General features: G+C 48.7%; 1 protein-coding gene and 1 long non-coding RNA gene across 5 annotated transcripts in view; one reads left to right on the top strand and one right to left on the bottom strand.

Annotated features, from left to right (window-relative positions):
• Positions 1-18,883, bottom strand: part of DOCK5 (dedicator of cytokinesis 5) — an 85,746-nt gene extending 66,863 nt beyond the window's left edge. For 2 of the 4 annotated variants that reach the window (XM_077789239.2, XM_085559226.1), the window contains exons 1-2: positions 18,395-18,756; positions 248-331 (exon numbers count right to left, since the gene is read on the bottom strand). In XM_077789239.2, coding sequence (XP_077645365.2) covers positions 248-331; positions 18,395-18,437 — 127 coding nt within the window. In that variant the 5' untranslated portion in view covers positions 18,438-18,756. Of the gene's footprint in view, positions 1-247; positions 7,823-18,394 lie in introns of those variants that run through there. The other 2 variants (XM_085559227.1, XM_085559228.1) reach the window with 2 other exon arrangements.
• On the top strand, positions 18,791-24,458 carry LOC146765605 (uncharacterized). Its single transcript, XR_014949854.1, has 3 exons — positions 18,791-18,957; positions 19,511-19,586; positions 20,197-24,458. It is a non-coding gene; the product is annotated as an uncharacterized LOC146765605 (long non-coding RNA).
• Positions 24,459-25,276: the final 818 nt, after the last annotated feature.

The following is a 25,276-nucleotide window of genomic DNA, read 5'->3' as shown; positions in this document are numbered from 1 at the left end:
CTTGATAAACTCTGCCTGTAACAGCACAGATATGAGAAACTTTCTGCTTTTCTGCATTTTTAACAGCATTTTAAAAATTAAGAGGCTACAGCAGCTACCACACACCAAATTTGTGCTTTGGGGCGTAAGAGAAACCTAAAAATCTGGTACAAAAAAACCCTAAAAATTTAGGTACAAAGCTAAAATTTGAAAACCAATCTTGATTTGTTCCTGTTTTCCTCTCCAACCCCCTGTGAGCTGCACCTACCTTCGTACATCTCCAGGATGTGAACAGTGTCCCCCACCTGCAGGGACAGCTCCACGTCCTGCACGGCCTCGTAGTTGTAGATGGCTGAAAAATGGGGAGAAAAGGAGCAAAAACAGAACCATGAGGGAATCAGCTTTGGGAATGGGCTCTCCAAAGGCAGGGGAGGAATTTGGGAAAAGGAATGGGTGTGGAATACACTGGGAAAGGACAGCCTGTATCCATTTCCAGATTTTATCATGCAGAAATAGATAAAATCTAGTTTATCTATTGAAATATAGATTATCTATGAAATTATATATCAAATATATTATTTGACCTTCCAGACAGGCCTGGGACACCTTCTGGAGGAGCTGCACGTTCTCACTTTGCCAAAAACCTGCCCACAGAGGTCACCACCACCTCAGGCACATCAGTGCCATAATTCTCATTTTTCAGTCTTCCTCAGGAGCCACTCCAGCATCAGAAAACATCAGAAATGGGATGTTGTAATAAAAACCACCCTTGCTCCAGACTAAACCATTCCCAAACCAAATCACACTTGTTTGCTGCTAAAGGCTCTGCCCAGCCAAGAAACAATTTTAGCACCAAAACTTGGGATTCTGTGCAAATTTAATCCCTCCTAAAGACAAAATTAAGACGGATGCTTATGGGATTTCCAGTGGGAATAGGATTAAGTGCAGGAGCCCACACTCCTGGAGTGCTTTTTCCCTGGGATTTGCTGCAGCTTCTCGGGGCAAAGCAGAGCCCTCCCTGGGACCAGATGAGAAATTTAAACTAAATTTGCTTTCAAACCAAGTAAAAAGACATCAGTGAAATGTTTTGAAAAAAAAAAATCAGCGAAATGTTTTGCTGTGGTTCAGGGAATTGAGCAGCAAAGTCAGAGCAGACCAAACCCAGACCACCTGATTTATTTAAAATACTGATTTAAGAATAGATCACATCCTAAATGAGGCAATGAAATCTTCCCAAACACAAAATTCCCACATTTATGTATCCCTGAGGAAATCCATTGGTGAATAACCACATTTGGTTTTAAGAAAGCAAAAAAACCACCCGAATAATTTTCGGAGGGAAATTGTTGAGACTTCCCAAGGTTTGTGTTTGAGGAGTTCTGGACTGGAAATGAAATAAATAAATAAAAATCAGAGCTCTTTTGCCAGGAAATTCCCATGAAATGCCCCCATTCCCACTGGGATGAGGAGCTCTGCCTCCTGGCCGGGCTCCAGCACAGCCTGGGGCTTTCACCACCGGAAATTCTCTCCCTGATCAGAGGTTTTTCCAAATATTTTGGCTACAAATATCCCAACAGGCCGGGGATGTGCATCCCTGCAGGATCCCTGATCCCAGATTTCCTTGTGCAGGGCAGGCTTTGCTCCCAGACACATGGACAAGGCTCTGAATCCTTGATTTCCACAGGATTACAGGAATTTTGCTGGATTTCTGCTCCTAAGAGCAGCTTCCTCACCCACCTTCCTCTCCCTCCCCACAGAAGTAAATCAGGATTTTAAAGCTGACTGGTGAGCTGGTTGAGCAGCTCAGACACCTTCAAGAGCCCAGAACGGGCCATGAAGTAAAAATTCCATTCACATTCTAACAGAAAAAAATCTGGATAATGTTCATGGCCAAAGCTGGACGTGAGTGAGAAGCGTGGAATGGTTTGGGCTGGGAGGGGATTTAAATCCCACCCAGTGCCACCCCTGCCATGGCAGGGACACCTCCCACTGCCCCAGCCACCCCAGCCTGGCCTGGGCACTGCCAGGATCCAGGGGCAGCCACAGCTCACTGGGAATTCCATCCCAGCCCATCCCCACCTTCCCAGGCAGGAATTCCATCCCAAAATCCCATCCATCCTTCCATCCTTCCATCCATCCATCCATCCATCCATCCATCCATCCATCCATCCATCATCCATCCATCCATCCATCCATCCACCCATCCATCCATCCATCCATCCATCCATCCATCCATCCATCCACCCATCCATCCATCCATCCCTGCTCTCTGGCAGTGGGAGCCATTCCCTGTGTCCTGTCCCTCCATCCCTTGTCCCCAGTCCCTCTCCAGCTCTCCTGGAGCCCCTCCAGGCTCTGAGCTCTCCCTGGATCCTTCCCTTCTCCAGGTGAACATTCCCAGCTCTCCCTGGATCCTTCCCTTCTCCAGGGGAACATTCCCAGCTCTCCCTGGATCCTTCCCTTCTCCAGGTGAACATTCCCAGCTCTCCCTGGATCCTTCCCTTCTCCAGGTGAACATTCCCAGCTCTCCCTGGATCCTTCCCTTCTCCAGGGGAACATTCCCAGCTCTCCCTGGAGTTTCCCCTCTCCAGGTGAACATTCCAACTCTCCTGGATCCTTCCCTGCCCCAGGTGAGCATTCCCGGCTCTCCTGGATCCTTCTCCTCCTCCAAGTGAACATTCCCAGCTCTCCCTGGAATTTCCCTTCTCCAGGTGAGCATTCACAGCTCCTTTTCTTCTCCAGGTGAGCATTCCCAGCTCTCCCCAGAATTTCCCCTCTCCAAATGAACATTCCCAGCTCTCCCTGGAATTTCCCTTCTCCAGGTGAGCATTCCCAGCTCTCCTGGATCCCTCTCCTCCTCCAGGTGAGCATTCACAGCTCCTTTTCTTCTCCAGGTGAGCATTCCCAGCTCTCCCTGGAATGTCCCTTCTCCAAATGAACATTCCCAGCTCTCCCTGGATCCTTCCCTTCTCCAAATGAACATTCCCAGCTCTCCCTGGAATTTCCCCTCTCCAGGTGAGCATTCCCAGCTCTCCCATCCCAGCTCCAGAGGCTTCCAGCCCCGGAGCACCCCCAGCTCTCTCTGGCCTGGCCCCTCCAGGTCCCCGTGGAGCTGCAGGGCTGCCACACCCAGGGATTCCCACACACAATTCCCACACGCCGTGGCTTTTTCTGGGACAATCACCCATTCTATCAGCACCAGGCTGCATTTTTCCAGGGAAAGGTGGGCGGACTCAGCCTTTCTGCTGGGAACACAGAGTTAATTCAGCCCAAAGAGCACCAGGGAGGACCCAGCCATCCCCTTCCCCTTCCTGCAGATCACAGCAGCCACAAGACAGAAGCAACCCCTGCACTCCCCTTCCCTTCCCCTTGCCTGCTCCACCGGGCAGGTTTCACATCCCAAAACGCAGCATTTACAACCTGGAGGAACTCCCACATTAAAAAAAAAAAATAAAAAAATAAAAAAAAACACAAAAAACAACAACATAAAAAAGTCAATTTTATCCAATTTTATCTTTCCTCGCCATGCCAGACAGAACTAAGGCAGAACAGAGGGTCACTGTCTGAAACCTCCTCCCTCATGCTTATGTACAAGATTATAAAAGACAAATTGCTGGCATATTTTCCCTGGGAACTCTGCTGCTTGCAAGTGATGTTTCCTGCTGCTGGAAGGCAGAGCTGTCCCAGCCATCCCATCTGCAGGGATTTGTGCTGCTGAGCCCCCTCCCTGACCTCTCCCTGACTTGAAAGGAAAAGGAAGCTGCACTTCACAAACATGGGCATGGTGTGGAAAAATAAAACCCCTTCACTTAAATCCTGACAGAGCAGAAAGAAAGGAAGAAGGAAAAATAATACAGAGACTTTTGCATTCAAATTTGCAGCAATGTCTGAAGTTCAGTCTTTTTGCTCCGAGCTAAACTTCAGCTGTGATTCTGTCCTTTGAAATTCACTTCAGAGTGTTGATCCTGCTCCTTTTATCATCCCAGATGAAACGCAGAAGTGAAATTGAGGAAATTTAATCCAAATAAAGAGGTGGAGGTGGAAAACACGAGCCTGGGTTTGTTGAATGATCACAACTGGAGGCAAGGTCTCGCTGTGTTTGGTTTAGCGCTTCAGTTTGGTTAAAAGGTGAAGAATGTGTTTTCCAAGTGCACCCAGCCTATGGAATACATCAGGATTGGAAAGGGCAGCAGATAATTCCATGAGCAGTTCACTTTATGGCACAGCCAGGGCCAGAAGGTGAAGATAAGCAGCAATTTTCATACTCCAGGGCAGAGGGTGATTCCCTAGCAGGGCTGGAGGAGGAACCCTGAGGGCATTGCACAACCTTGGGGGATGCTTGTCAGAACTCAAAATGTCCCTAGAGATTTCTGGATGTTCTGGGCCCAGGTCAGAAGCATTTGAGACCCTGGCAGGCAGCTGCAAACAGCTGTGATTTTGGGTTTGAACCATGGAATGATTTACCAGCCTTGCAGGAAGAACAAGAAGTCACAAAAGTTTAGATATTAGAGTAGAAGTAGTCACAAAGTAGAGGGAAGAATTTTTAAGTGCTGTACAGGGGGGTTTTGGTTTTGTACATGGGTGGGGAGAGAAGAAGCAGTCGGGAGTCAGAGAGGATGTCAGGGTGTGTGTGTGCCTCTGCCTGAGCTGTGAGCAAACCACAGCAGCCCCAGGAGAAAATCTTTTAGAAAACTTGCAATAAACTGCCTTGAGACCCAACAACAGAGACTGCTGAGCCTTTCTTTGGGAGCTCGGGTCAGAGGAGAGACTTTTCCACCACACGGAGCCACCCTGACCTGAGGTGAGCTCTGGCTGATGCTCTGCTCCAAACTCACGCCAAAACAGTGACTGCACGAGTGGCAAAGGAAAGCTGGCACAGCCTGGGCTCGCCAGGGCTGAGAAGGGTGGTGTTGGCATTTTTCTGTTGGTTCAGGCTGGGGACACACTGTCCAACGTAGGTGACAGATCTTGGCACGTTCTTGTAAATGCAGCCCAGGGAGTTTCTGGTATTGAATGTTTGTCACATCCCACTGAGGGCAGAGCCCCACACGCTGCCCTGCAGGACAGAGCTGGGCAGGGCAGCAGAACATGTGAGAGATCAACAGAATAAACAACCTGGAAACCAGCACAGACCAATTATGGCTTCTGCTTTGGCAGGGGGCTGACAGACAGAGATTTTCTACAATCTCAGAATCATCAATACTCAGATTCCAACACTCCACTTTGTCCCAGAGCCTGGGGAGAAGTCTCAGTTTTTGCAAGAGGCCTGTGAGCAGCTCATGGAACCTGAGCTGGGGTTCAGTGGAACCAGGGACAGATTTTAGGAGGAATGGCTTCAAAGTGAGAGAGAGGAGGTTTAGGTGGGATATTGGGAAGGAATTCCTCCCTGTCAGGGTGGTCTGGAATTCCCAGTGGCTGCCCCTGGATCCCTGAAGTGCCCAGGGCCAGGCTGCAGCCTGGGACAGTGGGAGGTGTCCCTGCCATGCCAGGCGTGGGATGGGATATGCTGTTAAATTTCTTCCAATCTAACCATTCCATGATTTCTCTTAATTCCTAGACCCATTTTTTCCCACAGATTAATTACTTTTTCAAGGCTGTCCTAAAGGCCAAGCTGGGCTAAAATGCCTCAAAATGCAAAGAGAACAAAGCAGCAACCGCCACACACAATTTGTGCATCATTCAAATCGGCAGGAAATGGAATCTTTCCCTCCATGAGGGCACTTAAAATGTGGATTATTGGCCTGGAAAACAGAGTCCCTGCAAGATCCATTATCTCTGAGCTGGCTCTGAACCCCCCCACACAAAAACCCCATCCAAATGCCACGTCCTGCTCCCCCTGCCCTCCCATCTGAGCAGTTCTGCTGCCCAGAACAAAGGAGCCCATTCAGGGCCCTGCAGGACCCGGCCCCAGCTCATTCCACCCCTCAGCCCCACAGCCAAACCCCAGAGACACAACCAAAGCGAGCTGATCTCACTGAGGAATGGCCCTTCCCCAGGACAGCCCTGCCCGGAGCAGCCCGGGATGGTCCCCGGTGCCAAGATCCAGCAAAAACACAGTGGCTTTATTTAAAAAAAAAACAAGGAACTACCCAAGGAATTAATTCTTCAGAGAAACAAAGTCTTTTTTATGTATGGAGCAAAAACATTCTGGTAACTTCCCAGGAATTTGTGTCTGACAAACTGAGAAAGGCGTAATTAAGATTTAGATGTCAGGCTACTTCTTCTGCTTAAAAAAAAAAAAAAAAAAAAAAAAAAGTAATTCATGGTTCAACACTGGGAAATACAGACATTTAGTCACTGTGATTAAAAAAAAAAAAAAAATCCCACTCTTGGATGGTGGTTGCTGCCATTCAGATCAATTCCAAAAGTTGCCAGTGAGTGCTGAGCATTTGGGATGTCAGTAACTCCGATTTAATGGGATTATGCAGCTGGAAATGCTTTCATTGACAGCCACCCTCAGCTGCCAATGTCCAGCTCTGAGGGGCTGCAGGTGGAGAATCCCTGCCCAGGGAATGAGGGGATCTTTAAGGTCCTTTCCAGCCCCAAGCTCCCTGGAATTCTGTGGGTTTATGACTCCAGCACCTTGCACACTCACTGGTGACCTCACACAATGAGTGCACTCAACGTTTTCAAACTGGGCTATCTCAAAAATGAGCATTAAATCACCCGAGCAATGACATCCTCTGCCTCTGCAGGAGGAGGGGACGTGCCCTTTCCGATCTGGATGCTGGAACCATTGGGTTTTACACTCACTCCTCTTGGAGATCACCTCAGGTTGGGGGTGGCTTTGTGTGGCGGAAAAACTTTTCTTTTAACTTGTGTTTTTAAAGAAAGGCTTAGTAGTCTTTTGTTGTTTGGTTTTAAGGTAGCTCATTGTAAGTTATTTAAAAGATTGTTTTCTTGAGCTGCTGCGGTTTGCTCAGCAGCTTAGGTAAAGGTACACATACTTTGACATTTTTTTTGACTCTTTGTTTTCTTCGTTTCTCTCCCCACCCAGGGTTGGTGTTATTTTTTATATGGTATATTATGTGTTAAATGTTTATAGTTTTTCTTTAATGTTTATTACTTATATTAAATGGTGGTTTTTTATTCTAAACTAATTTGTGAGTGCTAACACTACTAAGAATATGGAGGTAAGGAATAAGAAGGAGGGAGGACAGGACAGGCTTAAATTTTTCTATTTTAAAACTTTTGACTTTTATGTATAAGACTAAAACCCCTCCGTATAAGACTTAAACCCCCCCTGTACAGTATTTATTTTTTTTCTTTATTTTGTGACTACTTCTACTACAATATCTAAACTTTTTTGACTTCTTGGGTTTTTTTGGTAAGGTTGGTAAATCATTCTATTGTTTAAGTCTAAAATTACAGTTATTTTTAGCTGTTTGTTAGGGTTTTAAATGCTTCTGACTTGGAATATCTAAAAATGTCTGAGGGACTGTGGGAATCCAGAGCTTCCCTCTGGCCCTGGGACCTGGCAGGGCTCAGGAACCCCCTGGACAGAGCCCCCAGAGACACTGGCTGTGATCTCTGGCCATGGAAAGGAGTTTTCAATCTTACAGGATCAATTACCACCTCTGAGGGTTTGATATAAGTAATAATTAAGTGTGGCACGGGTGCAAAAGTAAAATTTTCGTATTCTAGATGAGGGGTCCAAAGGGGACAAGCTGGAGGAAATTGGGTGTGCCTTGTCCTTTTTCTCCTTCTTCATGCCCTCCATGTCTCACTGTGGTGTTGGCATTTTTCTGTTGGTTCAGGCTGGGGACACACTGTCCAACGTAGGTGACAGATATTGGCACGTTCTTGTAAATGCAGCCCAGGGAGTTTCTGGTATTGAATGTTTGTCACATCCCACTGAGGGCAGAGCCCCACACGCTGCCCTGCAGGACAGAGCTGGGCAGGGCAGCAGAACATGTGAGAGATCAACAGAATAAACAACCTGGAAACCAGCACAGACCAATTATGGCTTCTGCTTTGGCAGCAGGGTGACAGACAGAGACTTTTACAATCTCAGAATCATCAATACCTCAGATTCCAACATGGGACATTTTGAGTTCCTACACGTTCCTTTTTTTGGGAAGCAGGAGAAAAGCAGGAAGAGCCCTCAAGAGGCTTCCAACACTTCCAAGCTCAGACTGCTCCAGGAACCCAACCCAAATCATCGTGTCCCCTGCTCACCTGCCAAGGACAAGGACTTGATGCACACTTGATCGAAATCTGAAACATTTCCTCTGAATAATGGATTATTTTGGAGTGAGACAGGCAAATAATCAGAGGTTTTGCAGATCCTGTCCTGACCCAGCAGCCCGAAACGAAAGTGATTCCCGGATCTGGGAGCAGGGACGGGTGGCTGCCATGCCCTCATCATCTCTGGGCTAATCTCTGTCTCACTGCCCATCCGGGGCTGGATCAGATCCTGGGCTCAACGCTTTAATCTCCTAAAGCCTGGATTGCTTTAGGAAAAACAACCTCACAGCCCAGCCCATGGGAATGGGGAGGTTTTCCCAAGGTTACACAAGGGCTCCCATGGGATGAGCCCGTGGTCTCTCACAGCTTTAAATGCCCCCAAACCCACAGGCAGCTCCACAACAGAGCTCTGGTGAAGGGACAAATGAGTCCCTGGATTTAAATCAGAGCTTCTCAGATCCAAATTAGGCAAACTGAGATCACTCAGAACTGCTGAGGCATGAGATATCCTGACTGTAAGGAAAAAAAAAAGAGATAATAATATCTGTATTTTCATGTCTGCAGAATTCCCATCAGTCACCTTCCCTCAAATATTTGTTGCAAAGTGTTTACACCACGGTATCTCTGTAAAATGAAAGAATATTCAGTTCTCAGAGTGCATTTGAACTGCACACAGGACACAGATACACCCTGAACACCCAGATTTGGGCACAAATTTCACCCCAGCACAAACTGTTTTGTCTCTGAGTGTGGCTCAGGGTGGAAGGAGCCAAACTTCAGCTGCTCCCATGCTCTGACCCTCACAGACACTCTGGCTTATCTTCCCAATGAATACTCACACACAAACCTTTTGCTGTGTCATTTTCTTCACTGGCCTCTCCATTTCCTTTTTTATTTTCACTCTGAAGGGCCCTTGGGGGTTTTAAGCTCCGATAAGGAATTAATCTACATGAGCTGTCTCAGCTCCTGTCTGGGTAAGGAGTGTTGTGAGCCAGAGGATAAATAAATCAGCGCTGCCAATGGAGGAGCCAACGTGCTCCTGAATTTACAGCACCCAACCAGATCTAGGCCATGATTTCAGAAAAAAGAAACCAACCACAACACCCAGACCTGCAATTCCAGTCCCCTTGGAGCACCAGGAAATGTTCCCCCTTGCAGAGACAGAGCTGGAAAACCAGCCTGGCCTCTCTTCACACTTCTGTAAATTTTACCAGGTTTGAGACATCTGTTCATGGGATCTCCGAGGTTCTGCCAGGAGAGGTTGGGCCAGATGACCCTCGAGGTCTCCTCCAATCTGATCTTCCCTGATCCTGCCGTTCCCCAGGCTGTGCTCTGGGGGAGTGCCCCAGCTTTTGCTCCCAGTGCACCCCAGTGAGAGCAGCACCTCCTCTAAAAGAGTCCAAACATGAAAAAGGGGAGATAAATAATGAAGCTTAGCCTAAGCATCAGTTTTTAAGGCTGCAGAGTGTTCCAGGTCTGGTGATCTCTGCCAGGCATCCTGCCAGGGTTAAAGGTGCTGATGTTATTGTCCCCCAAGCCCTGCAGCTTTGTTCTGCCTCTTTGGGATCCCAGCAGCTACACCCAGCCTGAAGGACCAGTATTCTCCCAAAAAGGCATTAAAACATTTAAAATAATCACCCCAACCCCTGAAATTGTTCCAATGTGAGCACAGAACAAAGGGTTTTGCTGCTGCTTTTCGAGGGGGCAGAACCTGGCTTGAGGTCAGCCCAGCTGCTGGCCTCACTGCAATTCCACACACCTCAAAGATTATGGTTTTCCTTTGTTCCTCTGGACAAAGACCTGGGAGAACACAAAGCCATTCTTGGGGCTGCGCCCTCCACAAGAAGGAGTTTCTACTCCACAGTACTGTGGCACTAATTCTGATTTAATAACTGCACACCCCTACCAGGGCTCTGAAATCCAACTCCACAAAAGCAACCTCTGATTTAATTTTCATTTTTACGGCCTGTGAAGATGCAGTGTTTGTTTACAACACCCACACAACTGCAACTGGATTTTAGCAAGTCTGTCTGTAATTACCTTTTTTCCTCTGAGCTAAAAGTGCAATTTGTGCTTGGGTACTTTAAGTACAACATAATAACTTTTCCAATGAAATTTTCAGGCAGATTTGTAAAAGCAAGACCCCACCACTCCATAAATTGGACTGCTCAGCTCGTTTCCAAGTTGAAAGCACTTTCAAAAGAATTAATTGAATTTGCCACTGGCTTGAAATTACTGTCCCAGTTCTCGCTGGGCAAAACATCAAAGCAGGAGTGGGAAAACTTGGAAATGCCAGAGTTGAGTGCTCCCACCCTGAGCTCTGCTGTTTGCATATTCCAGGGGCAGAGATGAGGGGTTTAAGGAGTGAAATATTTGAGCACAGGGTCCAAATGTGCCCGAGGGCTGAACTTCAGCAGAATGGAACCCTGAGTCCAAATTTATTTCAGCAGAATGGAACCCCGAGTCCAAATTTCAGCATAATGGAACCCTGAGTCCAAATTTATTTCAGCAGAATGGAACCCCGAGTCCAAATTTCAGCATAATGGAACCCTGAGTCCAAACTTCAGCACAAGGGACCCCTCAGTCCAAATTTCAGCAGAATGGACCTCTGAGTCCAAATTTCAGCAGAATGGACCCCTGAGTCCAAATTTCAGCAGAATGGACCCCTGAGTCCAAATTTCAGTCTGTCCCTTGCTGGCATCAACACAACCAACACAACCAGCAGCAAACCAGAATAAAGCTGAGGAACCCCCCCTTGCCAGCTGCAAGCAAAACCCACCTGAGTCACAGCTGGGAATGTGTAAAAAGGGCTCCAACACCTTCCCAGGGCTCAGGAGAGAGAGCAGCTCTCCCACAGGTTGAGGAAAGAGCTCATAGCATGGCTCAGCCCATCGGGAGAAATTTGGGATTCAGTGCCAAGGAAGATTTTAGCTCCACTGGGAAACCCCTTTATGGAAAACCCGGAGCTCTCTGGAGCTGGCAGGGGTAACACAAGGAGAAATTCTGACATGCAGAACAATGGGATTGCAATTCTGCACCTCGGGTTCTGCTCACCCAAGGCAGATTTTGGGGCAGATTTACCTTCCCTTCATGGCCTGGGGCTCACTGATCCCATTCTGCAGAACAAAACCCATCAGAGAACGGGCACTGCACAGACAGACTGGTTCACAGCTTCTCACTTCCAGAGAAATGCAAATTTCGAGGTGTTTTTCTCTTGCCACCTATCCCAAATAACAAGAAATGGGGGAATAGGATTAAAATGAGGAGCAGGAAATCTTGGCAGGGAATGGGGGGGGCTTACACTGGAAGCAAAAAGCCAAACAAGAATATTGATCCCTTTGTTGCCAGGAAGAATGAAGAACAAACTGCTCCAAAATTTGCAATAAGTTTTAATTGAACTGCCTGAGATGCCATGAGACAAAAAATTAACCACTGAAGCCTTCCCTACTTTATTCCTTTACCTCAAACTCTGTCTCTCTGCAACTTGAAGCCCCCATGGCATTGTCAGAGCAGGAGAATGGAGCTGCTGCAAGAACCAGGGGAAATAAGGTAAAAAAACAAAACAAAACAACAACAATAAATAAATAAATATTAAAAAAAAACCAGCAGCACTTTTCCAGAACTAACTGGCCACTACTTGTCCATGACATTCTGAGCCACTCTCAGAACTTCAGAGCTGAAGCCATTAATGGCTTAATTGCCATGGTGGATCAAAGTTCCAGGCTTCCCAAGAACAGGAATCTTTATCTCCACTGCACCTTCATGAACTTTTGTCTCAGACTCGGCACCCTTCAGGACCAGGGGCACTTGGATTGCACCAACCCCTCCCAAAAATTCGGTGTCAGTGAGCAAAGAGCACTCCCCACAGCACAGGCACTGCTGGGTTTGCATTCTGTGACGAGGCTGCCAGAGAATTAATTAATCCTTTAAATGGAGCTTCCCCCTCTAGCCCAGGGAGATCTCCCCAGAAGAACAGCCTGTACTGCACCAAAAAAAGACATTTTTATCATTTTAGCAACGGCTCCAACTAAAACTCTGCAACATCATCGCTTTATGAGGGCAACCACGGACTACCAGCCCAAAAAGCTGTTTAATAAATTTTTGTATTTATGGGCTGGTTTTATTAGCACAATTGCTGGCAAATGCACCCAAACCCATGGCAGGATTTCAGGCATTCAGGCCTCAGCAGTTAAATGGACCTGAAACATCCCCTCAGCTCCAGCAGCAAGGGGGAAATGTGTTTATGGCTGTGGGCTGACATGGTTTTCAGCTTGGTCATGGTTGTGTCTTTAATGTCCTGGCAGAAACAGGACTTTTTTTCTTTAAAAGCGATAGTTGAGAGAAATGTTCTACCACTCAAGTAAAGTGCAAGTTGAAGAGCAAAAAAAAATGTAGATTTCCAATTAAAGTTTGCAGGTAGAAGGAGGGTGCATTTTTCAGCAGCTGAATGATAGGGATTATTACACATTATTACGATAAAGGATATTATACATTAGTACACTGTCACTGTTTCTTGACCAATATATTTACATTTTTCTCAGCTCATGAGTGTTTATTTTGCTTTTTCTCTCCGTAACTCCCATTTGCAGCTGTGCCAGAGGAAGAACCACCAGGACAATCAAGAATTGGTGTGAAATTCAGCACTGGTCCCATGCCCAGCTCTGGGGGATGTTGGTTCCTGTGACCTCTCAATGCCTCAGAACAATTAACCCACATTTACTCAGCAGGACAGAGCTCAGCCCGATTCCAGAAGCACCCAGCAGCTCTGGATGACTTTAGAGTCTCCATAAAGAGATTTAATTGTTAAAAAGATGAACTGTGGGCAGTTCCTGAACACCAAGGTTATGTCAGTCAGAAACTGAAGCAGCCACAAGTCACAAACACTTGGGGAAATATTCCTTTTCAAAGGGAGAGTAAGATAAGGAACAATGACAAGTCCTGCTCATGGCAGTGAGATGCCTTTGAAGTCCACAGGATTAATTTCACAGGGAATGACTTAAGCAATAGAGTAGAGATCACCAAAAATAAGAGAAGACAGACCCTGGCTAATATGGATTTAAAAAAATAAAAACCAGAAAGGACTATGGAAGCAAAGAAGCAGCATGGCCAAATTTCACATCCAATCAACTGCAGACACAGCACTAAAAGTTGGGAAGTTAGGTCAGAAATGAAGTGTTATCTGCTGGGAAGATTCAATTCTCTGCTGTTAACAGCGCCAAGGTTTTGCTTTTCCCCATTAGGAATTTTGTTGGCATTGCCATCAGACAATTTTTAGCCATAAATGATAATAAAGCAGGAGAAAGGAGCGGGAATGGGGGGATTGGCTTTTCCATCCTTCTGGAGCCCCTGCAAGGAAGCAGAGGCACAACAGTGGACGTCAGCTCCAAGTCAGAAGAGGGAGAAAAGCAAGGAGCAAGTTGAGGCAAATATGGATTTTGCCCTAATTTGCCACGATGCACAACTCCCTGTGAAGGGCTTTGATCCCAGACTGTGTGAGGAGAGAGCTCTGCAGCTGCCTGCAATGGGGACAGGGAGCCAGGAGCTGATGGCCCAGCACCCCAGGTGATGCCTTCCATTTTAGCATTTATATTTTGCACATCCTGCGCTGCCCCAGTGCGTAACTCAACTCCACTGAGAGCTGAGTTACTGCCTTCACAACCTGGGCACACAAAACAATCCCTCCAGGCCTGAGAACCAAGGACACTGCACTGCCTCAGGCCCGGAAAAGTATCAACAAAAGTCAATTGTGGGGAGCAAACTGGGGGTAAATTACTTCATCACCTGAAGCTGTAATTGGAGGATTGACCCAATGGATTAATGGAGGATTAATCCATTGATATGTAAATGGATCAAGATCATACCTGTCTGAAAAACTCATCTACAGAAGAACTTTAATAAACGCCCACTTTATTCTCTGCCTCTGTCTGGCCTCTGTTCCTGGCAGCCACTCCAAGGAGCCACCAGGAACCAAAGCAGGAGTGAGCAGCCCTGGTCCTGCAGCTCCCTCCCTGCTCCATCAGCACCCAGGGCTGGTGTTTGAGGAATTGCTGCCATTCCCGAGCCATTCCTGAGCCATTCCTGAGCCATTCCCGAGCCATTCCCGAGCCATTCCTGAGCCATTCCTGCGCCATTCCTGAGCCATTCCTGAGCCATTCCTGAGCCATTCCCGAGCCATTCCTGAGCCATTCCTGAGCCAGCCACCAGTGGGATCTGACAAAGGAAAGACTTCAACACTTATTTTCAAATAAAGCAGCCCAATGCTCTGCTCCTGCCAGCCAGGACAGGTGCCACGGGTGTGAGAGGCCACCAAAACCTGGCAGGGCTAATCCCAGGTCCCTCCCCAGTCCCAGCACATGAACTCTGTGGAACAGCCACACTGCCCCAAAAACGAGGGTCAAGGAATCATGGAATGTCCTGAGCTGGAAAGGACCCACTGGGATCGCTGATCCAAACCCAGACACCTGAACAATCCCACCCTGGGCATCCCTGGCAGCGCTGTCCAAACTCTCCTGGAGCTGTGACAGCCTCACGGGGTGCCCAGCACCCTCTGGGGGAAGAGCCTTTCCCAAAATCCAACTTAAAAATCCCCTGGCACAGCTCCAGCTCTTCCCTCAGGACAATGGAATCCCCCCAGCCCTCCCAGCGCATCCAGGTGCAAGCCACCACCTTCACCACAATTATGCTGGTTTTCACCCCTCAGAGCATTTCTAACCAAACCCAAGTAATTATTTCCTGATTCTGGAAGCTCAGATTTGTGTATTCACCAAACAATCGGTGCATTTTCAGCTCAGGCTGCCACAAGGATGAATAAACACTTCACATCCTGTTGGTTCACAGTCAGAGGAGCCACCAGAAGCTGGTGTGCCTGATCCATCATCTCTGCAGACACCTGGAAACCCCAAAGGCAGCACTGCCACTCCAGCAGAAAGGGGTCAGGAAAAGGGAGCTGCCTGCTTGTTTATCATGGATTTATTACAGATCAATTCAGGATTCCACAGACTCCAGGTTCTCTCACTCCATTAACAGTTTCCAGTCCACGAAGTGAAGAACAGCTGATGAGCAATGCCAGAATTGCTTTTACAACCCAGGTGTAGCACTCGAGTAAAAGGCCGTGCAAATGCAGGTTACTGCCAGCAGAAAAAGAAAGTAATTACATTATTGGTTCCTTATGCTCTAAGTTAATAATTTTAAACCAAATAGATAAGGAAAGTTAAAAGCCTGGGGAATTCACTAAGGTGTTCTTTCCCTCAGAGCAGAGTTCTTTGACTGGAAAGAGTCTTTGCGAAAGGATTTCTGCAAATGACAACTCCTTTTTGAGAGAAACACATGACCAGAACAGGTTATTTTGTTCAGTGTGGCTCAAAAACTGATCAGCTTCCCAAGAAGATGCTCTTTCAGCCTGTGGCAAGGAGGCTCTGTCAGAGCCAGCAAAGCCTGCTGCTCAGCGAGGAGATGCTGCCTGTGAGCTGATCCATCCCCAAATCCCATCTGTCTCTTGGTTGGCAATTCACTGCGAGGGAGAAGCTGCAAGCTGCTTGTCTCTCACGTTTGCTTCCCTAAAAACACTGCAATTCCCAGTTTTGCCCTCCCTGCTGCTGCCACTCCAAACTCAGCCCTCTGCCAAGGGAGCCCTCCCCAGCTTTAACCAGTTCAGGACAGAGCTACAACGCAGCAAACCCCCTGGAACTCGCAGTGCAGGGATCTGTAAAATACAGCCCAGCACAGAAACCCTCCTGAAGGGTACAGAAAGCAGACAAGTGACACTGAATCACACGGCTGACTCCCTGGAATTCCCCACTTCACTGCCATGCCTTCCAGGGTCGTGTTTTAAATAAATCCAAGGAGTTCTACAGAAGTGTCCGAAGCAAAGACCACCAGCAGCTACACCAGAGCAGGGTGAACACCAGGAGAACGCCAGAATCAGGGTGTCCTGGTTCAGGGAAAATTTGGGAAAGAACCTTTTGCAGAATCCCAGACTATTTAAGGGTGGAAGGGACCTCTGGAGTTCACCCAGTCCCAGCCCCTGCCCAAGCAGGGTCAGCTGGAGCACAGGATTCATCCAGGTGGGTTTGGGATGTCACCAGAGAGGGACATTCCAGACCCTCACTGGAGCTGCTCCAGGGCTCTGCCACCTCCATGGGAAAAGATTTTCCTCATGGTGAGATGGGACTTGTGTTTTATTTTATGGCCATGACTGGGAAGGGTCTGGCACCATCCTGGCAGCCTTTGGAGATGTTTATGTGCATTGGTGAGATGCATATACACAATCTTTTCTTTTCTTTATTCTGAACAAAAGCAGTGTCTTTGCTCTTCACAGCTCCCTGGCTGGGGTTTGTCACCACCCCACACAACCCGGGGCATTCCCCTCCTTGCAGCCACTTCACCACTGGTACAGCCCCAGCCCAAAATCCCAAATCTCCCTCTCAGTCCTCTTCAACCCCTCCAAAATAACCCCAAACCAGGGAGAGCTGGGCCCTGGAGCACAGCACGGGACACACTTGCAGATAAGAAACTCATCGAGTCCGCAAACACCAAATTGACACAAGTACAACACAAGTGAGCCAAACACTTCCCGACAGAGCCAGGCGGTGCCTGAATAATTCTGTCAATTCCTTTGGATCAACTTCATTGGTCCTGGCAACGAATTAAACCCCAGAGCTGCAGCAGGACATCCCCCATGTCACCTGGGGGAAAAAAACACCTTTTCACCCAGGTGATCACCCGTGGTACATCCCACCACACGCTTTTTGGGTGGAAAGATGCAGAAGAGGCATTTTTTCCCTTCACACTGCTTATTCCAGGCCCTTTTCTGGAAGAGGAGCTGTCACAAGGAGCTGAGGCCAGCATGGAAAACTCACCCCGGAAGGTAATAAATAAAAGGGAAGTCAGAGGAGTGCCTCTGATTCATCTGCTGCCCAAGGCCATCCTGAGGTGTGCTCAGAGAGCAGCAGCACAGGCAATCACCCCGGCAGGATATGGGGTTATCTGATCATCCACCGAAGTCTGGGAATGACGGACGCCCGCAGCAATCTCAGCAGGCCATGTCCACGCTTCCATGGAGAAACAGCAAGAAGCAAAGTTCAGGGTGTCAGCACTCCACACCCTGCCAGTTACCTGGAGAAACCAGATAAGGCTGTGAAATGTCCCTGCAGCTCCTGAGGAGCTGAGCTGCCTCCCTGCACAGCCACTCTGTCACCCGGCTCGAAGTCACTGTGAAAATCACCCAGGGTGAGGTTTTTCACCTTCAAACTCACAGGCTGAACACCCTCATGGGAGCTGGGGCAACGAGCACTTTGCAAGCACAAAATTAGTTATTTTTTTTCTCACGTTGAGAAGTCCACTGCTAAACACCGGCGGCACAGAAGATCGCTCTTAGTAAAATAAGTTATCAAAAGCTCTCTGTGTCATAAGTGGCTTCCTGCCAAATGTTCCCTGCCCAGTTCTCACCACCAACCTCAAAACTGTGGGTTTAAACTCTCAAGCAGAGCGGAATTGTATCAGCAACACCACAGGGTTCTGTTCCTGTTACAGACAAATGAGCCAGCACTCAGAAGAATCCTTTTAAATAAAGGAGAGAGCAGGAGGTACGAGGCGTCACTCACGGAATCATGGAATGCTTTGGGTTGGAAGGACCCCAAAGCTCCTCCAGTTTCACTTCTGCCATGGGCAGGAGCACCTTCCACTGTCCCAGCTTGCTCCAAGCCCCGTCCAACCTGGCCTGGGAGACTTCCACTCAAGCTTTCCCTATCCCTGACCCTAAATCAAGATTTCCAGCCTCTGGCAAAGACGTCACCCAGAGCCCTCAATTTGCCCATGACACTCTCTTTATCCTTTTCCAACCACATCTCCTTCCAGGCACACCACACCAGAAGGCAAACTCTTTTCTGCTGCGTTAGAGCTTTTTTTTTTTTTTTCAGTGTAAATCATACTGGGAAAGTCAGCCCTGAACTTTGAGGGGTTCCTGGAGAAGAGCGGCGGACGCGCACCCCCGGCTCCGTGCACCCCGAAATTCCGGGAGCGGCAGCCCGGGAACGGGAGAGGGATGCCCGGAGCGGGAAGGGATGGAGTGAAGGAGGGGAAGGGAGAGAAGGAAAATGAGGGACAGGGATGGGACAGACGAGAAGGGATGGGACGGAGTGGGAGAGAAGGTGCGGAACAGAGGGAAGCATGGAAAAGGGGGAAAGGGATGGGCAGAAGGTCCGGGGCATCCCGGCTGGCACTCACTCACCGACCCCATACTTCTCGCGCTTGGTGGGGATCCAGCGGGCCATGCCGGCGGGTTCGGGGGTCCCGGGGGTCCGGGGGTCCCGGGGTTCGGGGGTCCCGGGGTTCGGGGGTTCGGGGGTTCGCTCAGCGCCGCGCCTCGCCCGCCGCAGCCCCGCGCTGCAGCCGCGGGCCGGGCGCTCCGGGCTGCTCAGCCATGCTCCGCTCCTGCCCCCGCTCCAAAAACTCCCGAACTCGCTCCCAAACACGCTCCAAAAACTCCCCGGCACACGCCCAACTTCGCAGCCTCCCCCGGCGCGCCGAGCGCAGGAGAGGGAGGGGAGAGCGCGGCAGGAGGAGGAGGAGGAAGAGAAGGAGGAGGAGGAAAAAGAGGAGGAGGAGGAGGAGGAGGAGGATGAAGAGAAGGAGGAGGAGGAGGAAGAAGAGAAGGAGGAGGAGGAGGAAGAAGAGAAGGAGGCGGCTCTCCCCGCCCCCGGCATCACCTGCCCCGCACGGCTCCGCCCCGGGACCGGGGAACGGCCGGAGCCGGCGGGGCAGCGCTGGGGACAGAGCCGGGTCCTGGTTCCGGTACTGCTGCTTCAAGGGTTTGGGGTGTGAGCGTGCAGAAATGGCCCCGATGGCACTGAAAATGAGGGGTTTCAGTGCCAGCAGAGCGTGGGTGTCAGGAAAGGTTGGGGATCAAGGAAAGGTTGGGGATCAGGGAAAGGCTGGGGATCAGGGAAGGGTTGGGGATCAGGAAATGTTGCGGATCAGGGAAAGGTTGGGGATCAGGGAAAGGTTGGGGATCAGGGAAAGGTTGGGGATCAGGGAAGGGTTGGGGATCAGGGAAAGGTTGGGGATCAGGGAAAGGTTGGGGATCAGGAAATGTTGCGGATCAGGGAAAGGTTGGGGATCAGGGAAAGGTTGGGGATCAGGGAAAGGCTCTTCCCCCAGAGGTGCTGGCACTGCCCAGGCTCCCCAGGGAATGGGCACGGCCCCGAGGCTGCCAGAGCTCCAGGAGAGTTTGGACACCACTCCAGGGATGCACAGGGTGGGATTTTGGGGGTCTGTGCACAGCCTGGGGCTGGATCAGTGATCCCAGTGGGTCCCCTCCAGCTCAGGATATTCTGTGATTTGACAGGATCATGGTTTGGTGCCTGTGTCACCCCAACCCTTCCAGCAGCCCAGGCTGCTCCAAGGCCGCTGCGCTGGTCAAGGTAACTCATTAATAGCTAAGAAAACAACGAGGTGACTCGAAAAGCACTCCAAGCATCTGGGAAATGTCACAGGGCCACACTTGACAGGAGACTCGATGTTCTAGAGATTGACTGGGCACGCGGTGACGCAAAGCTCCACTCCAGGGCCAGGAGCTGCCACTCCACAAAGGGCTTTGAGGTGAAGCACCTCGAGCTGGGGACACGGGGACCAGCTGAGCATGAGCTGGGTCCTGCAGGGCCAGAGCTGGGCTGGCAAAGTCCTGGGACAGGGGTGCTCAGTAGCACCTAAAGAGATGTTAAATCACATTGTTCACCCAGCCTTGGGGCCAAACAGAGGAGATCCGGGTTCTTCCCATCTCTCTGGGGCTGTAATAACTGGATATGTTCTGTATTAGTGCCCGTGGAGCCCATGGAATCATGGAATGGTGGGGCTGGAGGGGACTTCAATCATACTTCCTTCCAGCCCCCTGCCATGGACAGGACACCTCTGTCTCTCGTGAAAGAGAACGGTGATCATTCTGAATATTTTAACATCTGACCACTTCTTTAACTGCATTAAAGCGTGAAGATCTGGAGAGATCATCACATTTTTGATTATTTTACACTGCAGGTGAGAGGCAGCAGGGCAGAGTTTTTGCCCAGCTCTCAGGGTGCCCTGGGCAGATCACTTTGGATCTCTGATTCCAGCCTGGCGTGTTCAGGAAGAGTTTTCCATACTCCCTCCTCTCTCACCTGTGTTTCCAGTAAGTTCAGTTTTCCTTCCTCTTCACTGGCGCCTGTAAAGGGCAGAGCAGCATAACTAAGAATTAATTATCAGCAATTTGCTCTAACAAATAAACCCAAATAAAAGCCAAAAGCCACAGGCAGGACACTCGCTGTCACCCTCAGGCACAGTCCCTCTGCACAGCGCCCTGGTTTTTGTCACAGTGCTGCTGATCTGTCACCCCCAGGAGCAGAGCTGGGTTTGTCACACACGCAGAGCCTTACTCACCCAGGATGTGCTGGCCTGTCACACCCTGCTCACAGCAGGCAGCCAAATGGGGGAAATGAATTTACAGAAAATTCAGAACCCTTTTTACGGAAAATTCAGAACCCTTTTTATGGAAAATTCATAACCCTGACCCAAACCCTGCCCTGAAATGATGTTTGGGTTTTGCCCAAGGGCTGCTGCTGGGGAGATGCTCCTGGAGCTGCTCCCTGGACACGGCAGCCTGAGGACTCCTGAGAACTCCTGAGAGCTCCAGCAGCACCTCAGAGCGGGGCAGGGAGGGACAGAAGGAAAAGGAGACAAGATTTGCAAGCTGGAGCTGCTTAACTGATTTGTTATTTATAAAACACCAACTCAGCGCAGCCAGCCTCGCTCAGACCTTGTTCTGGCACATCAAATCCTTGTTCTCATGCAGAAAAAGCTGCAGCTCCTCTGGCTGAAGGTTGAGTGGTGCCAGGGTGTGTTTTTCTGGAGCTGGGGGCTCACAGAGAGCACACGCCCTGCCAAGGCCCCTCCTGGTCCCAACTGTGTGAACAGAAAATATTCATGGGTTTGGCAAATCCTGAAAGATTCACCCAGGCTTTATCAATGAAAACTAAATATTGCAAAGGCCTCTGAGGCCTTCACGTGAATGGGATGTCAAGACAATTAACCATGATTTTCTAGGTCTGATTTTGGACTACCTGGATTTCAAAATATTCCCTGCTATTACTGGGATGTGGCTTTGCTGTGGCCTTTTTTTGCAGCGTGTGGCAACAAGAGAAGCAGAGGAGAATGGTGTTTTTGGATCACTCTGTATTCCCTTCCATCCTGGGAATGCTCCATCCATCACCTTCCAGGGCTGATGGTTAAATCTTGTAAAAGTTCCAGTGCTTGGAATGAAATATTCCTTGCTGAAATTCAAGGTGCTAATACCCAAAATCAGTTAAAATGTTTTTCCTCAGCAGAACACAACCAGCTGTTTCTTTCCTTAGAAAAGCAGTTGTATTGCTTTCTTTCTTTTATTTTACTTGGCCTGGGCATTGATTTCTGCAGCACAAACCCCCCAAAAAAAGAAGAGAATCAGCTCCATGAGAGGTGTCCTGCAGGGGACAGGAGGGGGACCAAGGAACCTGCTGAGAGCTGGGGCCAGATCATTAAAGAAGAAAAGTTTTCATGGAGACACCAACTCTTTTTCAAGGCCTCCTGAATTCTGGCTGCCAATTCTCTGCTCAGGAGTGGAACTGACAGCCCAGACCCTGATTTTCCTGTCAGATCCCTGATTTTTAGATAAGCTGCCTGAGCTATGCCAGTGTTTTTCCAGCCCAGGTGAAACAAATTCTTGGCAGCAAATGAAAACCAGAGCAAAGCATGAAAGGCAGGCAAGTAGCAACTGGAGTGCTGGTTTTACCCAAGTGGGGGAACTTGGGGAATGCTCCATCAGGTATCAGGATGTGCAAATGTCAGGCAGCGAGCTCAGCTCTCGCTGAGAGGTGGAGTTATTTCAGAAAGTCTTTTATCTCATTTTTAAATCACCAAATCCATGTTTTCCTTCTCATTTTCTCTGTTGCTTCACAGGGCCATTGATGGGGAGCCTGTTCTTCTCTGCCCCAAGCAGGAACAGGATCAATAATTAAATTTTAATTGAGGCTGCAGCAGAAATTAACTCTCAGCCACATCAAACCCCCGATTCTGAGGTCGAGGGACAGATCAGAGCTGGGGAGAATTTGGGTGACTGAGGTTCACCCCCATTTTTAGTGCTCTAAAAAAGTCGTGTTACTTGTTACTCCTGGGTCCTCATAGCTGAAAGAGCAGCACATTTGCAAACCATCAGGCTGCAAAAGGAGAACCTTTCTCTACATTTCTAAATGTCTCTAAGCTTCTAAATGTGAAGTTAAAGTAATTTTAAAAAGTCCATTTATTGCAGATTTTTCTGATTTTTTTTTTTTTTTTTTTTTTTTTTTTTTTTTTTTTTTTTTTTTGTGGCACAACTGAAGTTTAAGACATGGAATTCTGGTGCCCTCCTGTGTCCAAATCAGAACTACAGCAATTAAATTGCTACTACAGCTAGACAAAAAAAAAGAAAAAAACGGTTTTTTTTTGTTTTTTTTTTTTTTCTGGGATCTTAAGAACTCTCCTGGATCAGTCTGGATCCTCTCAAGTCCGGCTTTGTGCATGTACAAACAGCAAAGAGGCCCTTGAATAAACCAGGTTATATTTTAGCAACAGAAAGGACGTGGAAACTGGAGAAAAAATAATGAAGCCAACAAAAAAACTGATACAACAAAAGCCATCTGTTCATTAATGTAACAAGTCTGTCCCTCTGGAAGGTGAATGATCAGGTCTGAAAAGAAATTAACTTTGGATTTTCAGTCCCCAGCAGAAACCATACAGAAAAAGCAGCAGAGGACGGTGGATAATTAATATGCAAATACCCCACAAAAAGGAGGAAAGCAGTGGGTTTATCCATCTGCCTGAACACGTTTGATCATGGAACAATGTTTAAGGTATTGTCTGGCAATCCCATTGCCCAGATATGTTCTGTCTGAATATTCCACTGCACGTTTTGTTACCCATTTGTCTGCTAATGTTGATTTTTGTCCCTTGGTTTGCATTACCCTCTTGGCAGTTAATTTCGTGTTATGTTGAGGTGTCAGGTGTATTTCTAAATATTTTTTCAGCAAAACCACTCTTTACCTGCCACCCATTCCCCTGGCTCCAGCCATGCTGTGAGAAAGGGCAGAGTTCATTAATTAAACTGAATTTACAGGCACCAGAACCCAGCTCTGATGGAGCCAAGGTGTGACAAACTTGTTCCCATCTGCAGCTGGACAGGGGAGGGAAAAATTGTTGTTTCATCCAGTAAAGAAATTATTTCTTTCCATCAGGTGAAACACACTGAACTGGGTTTGCTGGAGACAGAAACCTTGCAGCAATGCATGAGCTGCTGTGGGTTACACTGTGCTCTGCTGGAAACAGGATTTGTCCTCCTGAAGAAGTTGTTGCTTTTGTGTAAAACTACCAAACGTTGCAGGATTTGGACAGGAGATTTCCTGGGGACAGATATGTAAAGGTGCTTAGGTGCTTAATGATGCTGAAAGGTGCCTTGTAGGAGTTCAAAAGTACCTCAGGTTCCTGCTGAAAGGAATCCAGGAACAGTGAATTCCCCAGGAGCCACTCAGGTGTGGGTTTATAGTGTGTGTCAGAGTCAATTTGTACCTCCCCAGCACTCCCAGCTCAAAGCCAGGAGCTGCAGAGACCTGGCATGGAATCACTGAGGTTGGGAAAGGTCTCTGAGGTTGGGAAAAAAACACCAAACCCGACCTCAGCCAGTCCCACCGTGCCCAGCACAGCACGTCCCCAAATCTCCAAATCCCACCCTGCCTTTGGACACCTCCGGGGTGGTGACTCCACCACAGCTCACCCAGCTGGGTTCAGCAGTGTCCAAAACCTCCCAGTTCTGGTGACTTGGGGATCTGCATTCCAACAACAGCCAGGCACAGACTCCTTGGTGTGGGAGTCCAGAGCTTCCCTCTGGCTGCCCTGGGACCCTGGCAGGGCTCAGGAACCCCCTGGACAGAGCCCCAGAGACACTGGCTGTGATCTCTGTCCATGGAAAAGAGTTTTCAATCTTACAGGATCAATTACCAGCTCTGAGGGTTTGATATAAGCAATAATTAAGTGTGGCACGGGTGCAAAAGTAAAATTTTAGGATTCTAGATGAGGGGTCCAAAGGGGACAAGCTGGAGGAAATTGGGTGTGCCTTGTCCTTTTTCTCCTTCTTCATGCCCTCCATGTCTCACTGTGGTGTTGGCATTTTTCTGTTGGTTCAGGCTGGGGACACACTGTCCAACGTAGGTGACAGATATTGGCACGTTATTGTAAATCCAGCCCAGGGAGTTTCTGGTATTGAATGTTTGTCACATCCCACTGAGGGCAGAGCCCCACACGCTGCCCTGCAGGACAGAGCTGGGCAGGGCAGCAGAACATGTGAGAGATCAACAGAATAAACAACCTGGAAACAGCACAGACCAATTCTGGCTTCTGCTTTGGCACGGGGCTGACAGACAGAGACTTTCTAGAATCTCAGAATCATCAATACCTCAGATTCTGACACGATCCCAGCCCCGCTTCAGATTGAGGATGTCATACACAAATGTTTATTTATTTTCTTTAGTAAAAGTGCCTGTTCTGAGTCACTGTGGGAGCCCAGGAGGGCACTGGGAGGGGGCACTGCCAGCTGGGTGAGTGGCCACTCTCTCCATAGGTCCTGCAGAACTGGGAGGACTGGGAACCTCTGTCCTGCAGGGAATGCTGAGAGCAGCGGCCGTGCCACTCTGCCCTGCACTGAAGGTGGCATCGTGTGACAAAACTGCGACTTTCTCCTGCAGGGAAGCAGCTCCTGCTGCTCCCAGCCCTCCGGCATCACTGACTGACCACCCTCCATCCAGGCAGAGCCAGCACACTGCCCTCACCTCTCTGATCCCGGGGAATGAGCCCCAGGCTGGATGTGGCCCTGGCCAAAGAGAATTCCTGACAAATCTCTGTTCCTGAGTTTCGGGAGTGCTGCACTGATGTCAGCTCGCTCTTGCCAGGCATTCAGAGCTGTACCCACTGCCTGGAGCAGGGAATCAACCCAGCAAGAAAAAGAAAACAGAATTACTTGCTGGCAACTTGTAACTCGCTGTAGTGAGTGAGGAAAACCTTCTCTGTGTCTTCCTGT

Source organism: Lonchura striata, chromosome 22, assembly GCF_050655825.1.
Source record: "Lonchura striata isolate lonStrDom1 chromosome 22, ASM5065582v1, whole genome shotgun sequence".
NCBI lineage: Eukaryota > Metazoa > Chordata > Aves > Passeriformes > Estrildidae > Lonchura > Lonchura striata.
This window is presented reverse-complemented; position numbering and strand designations above follow the sequence as displayed.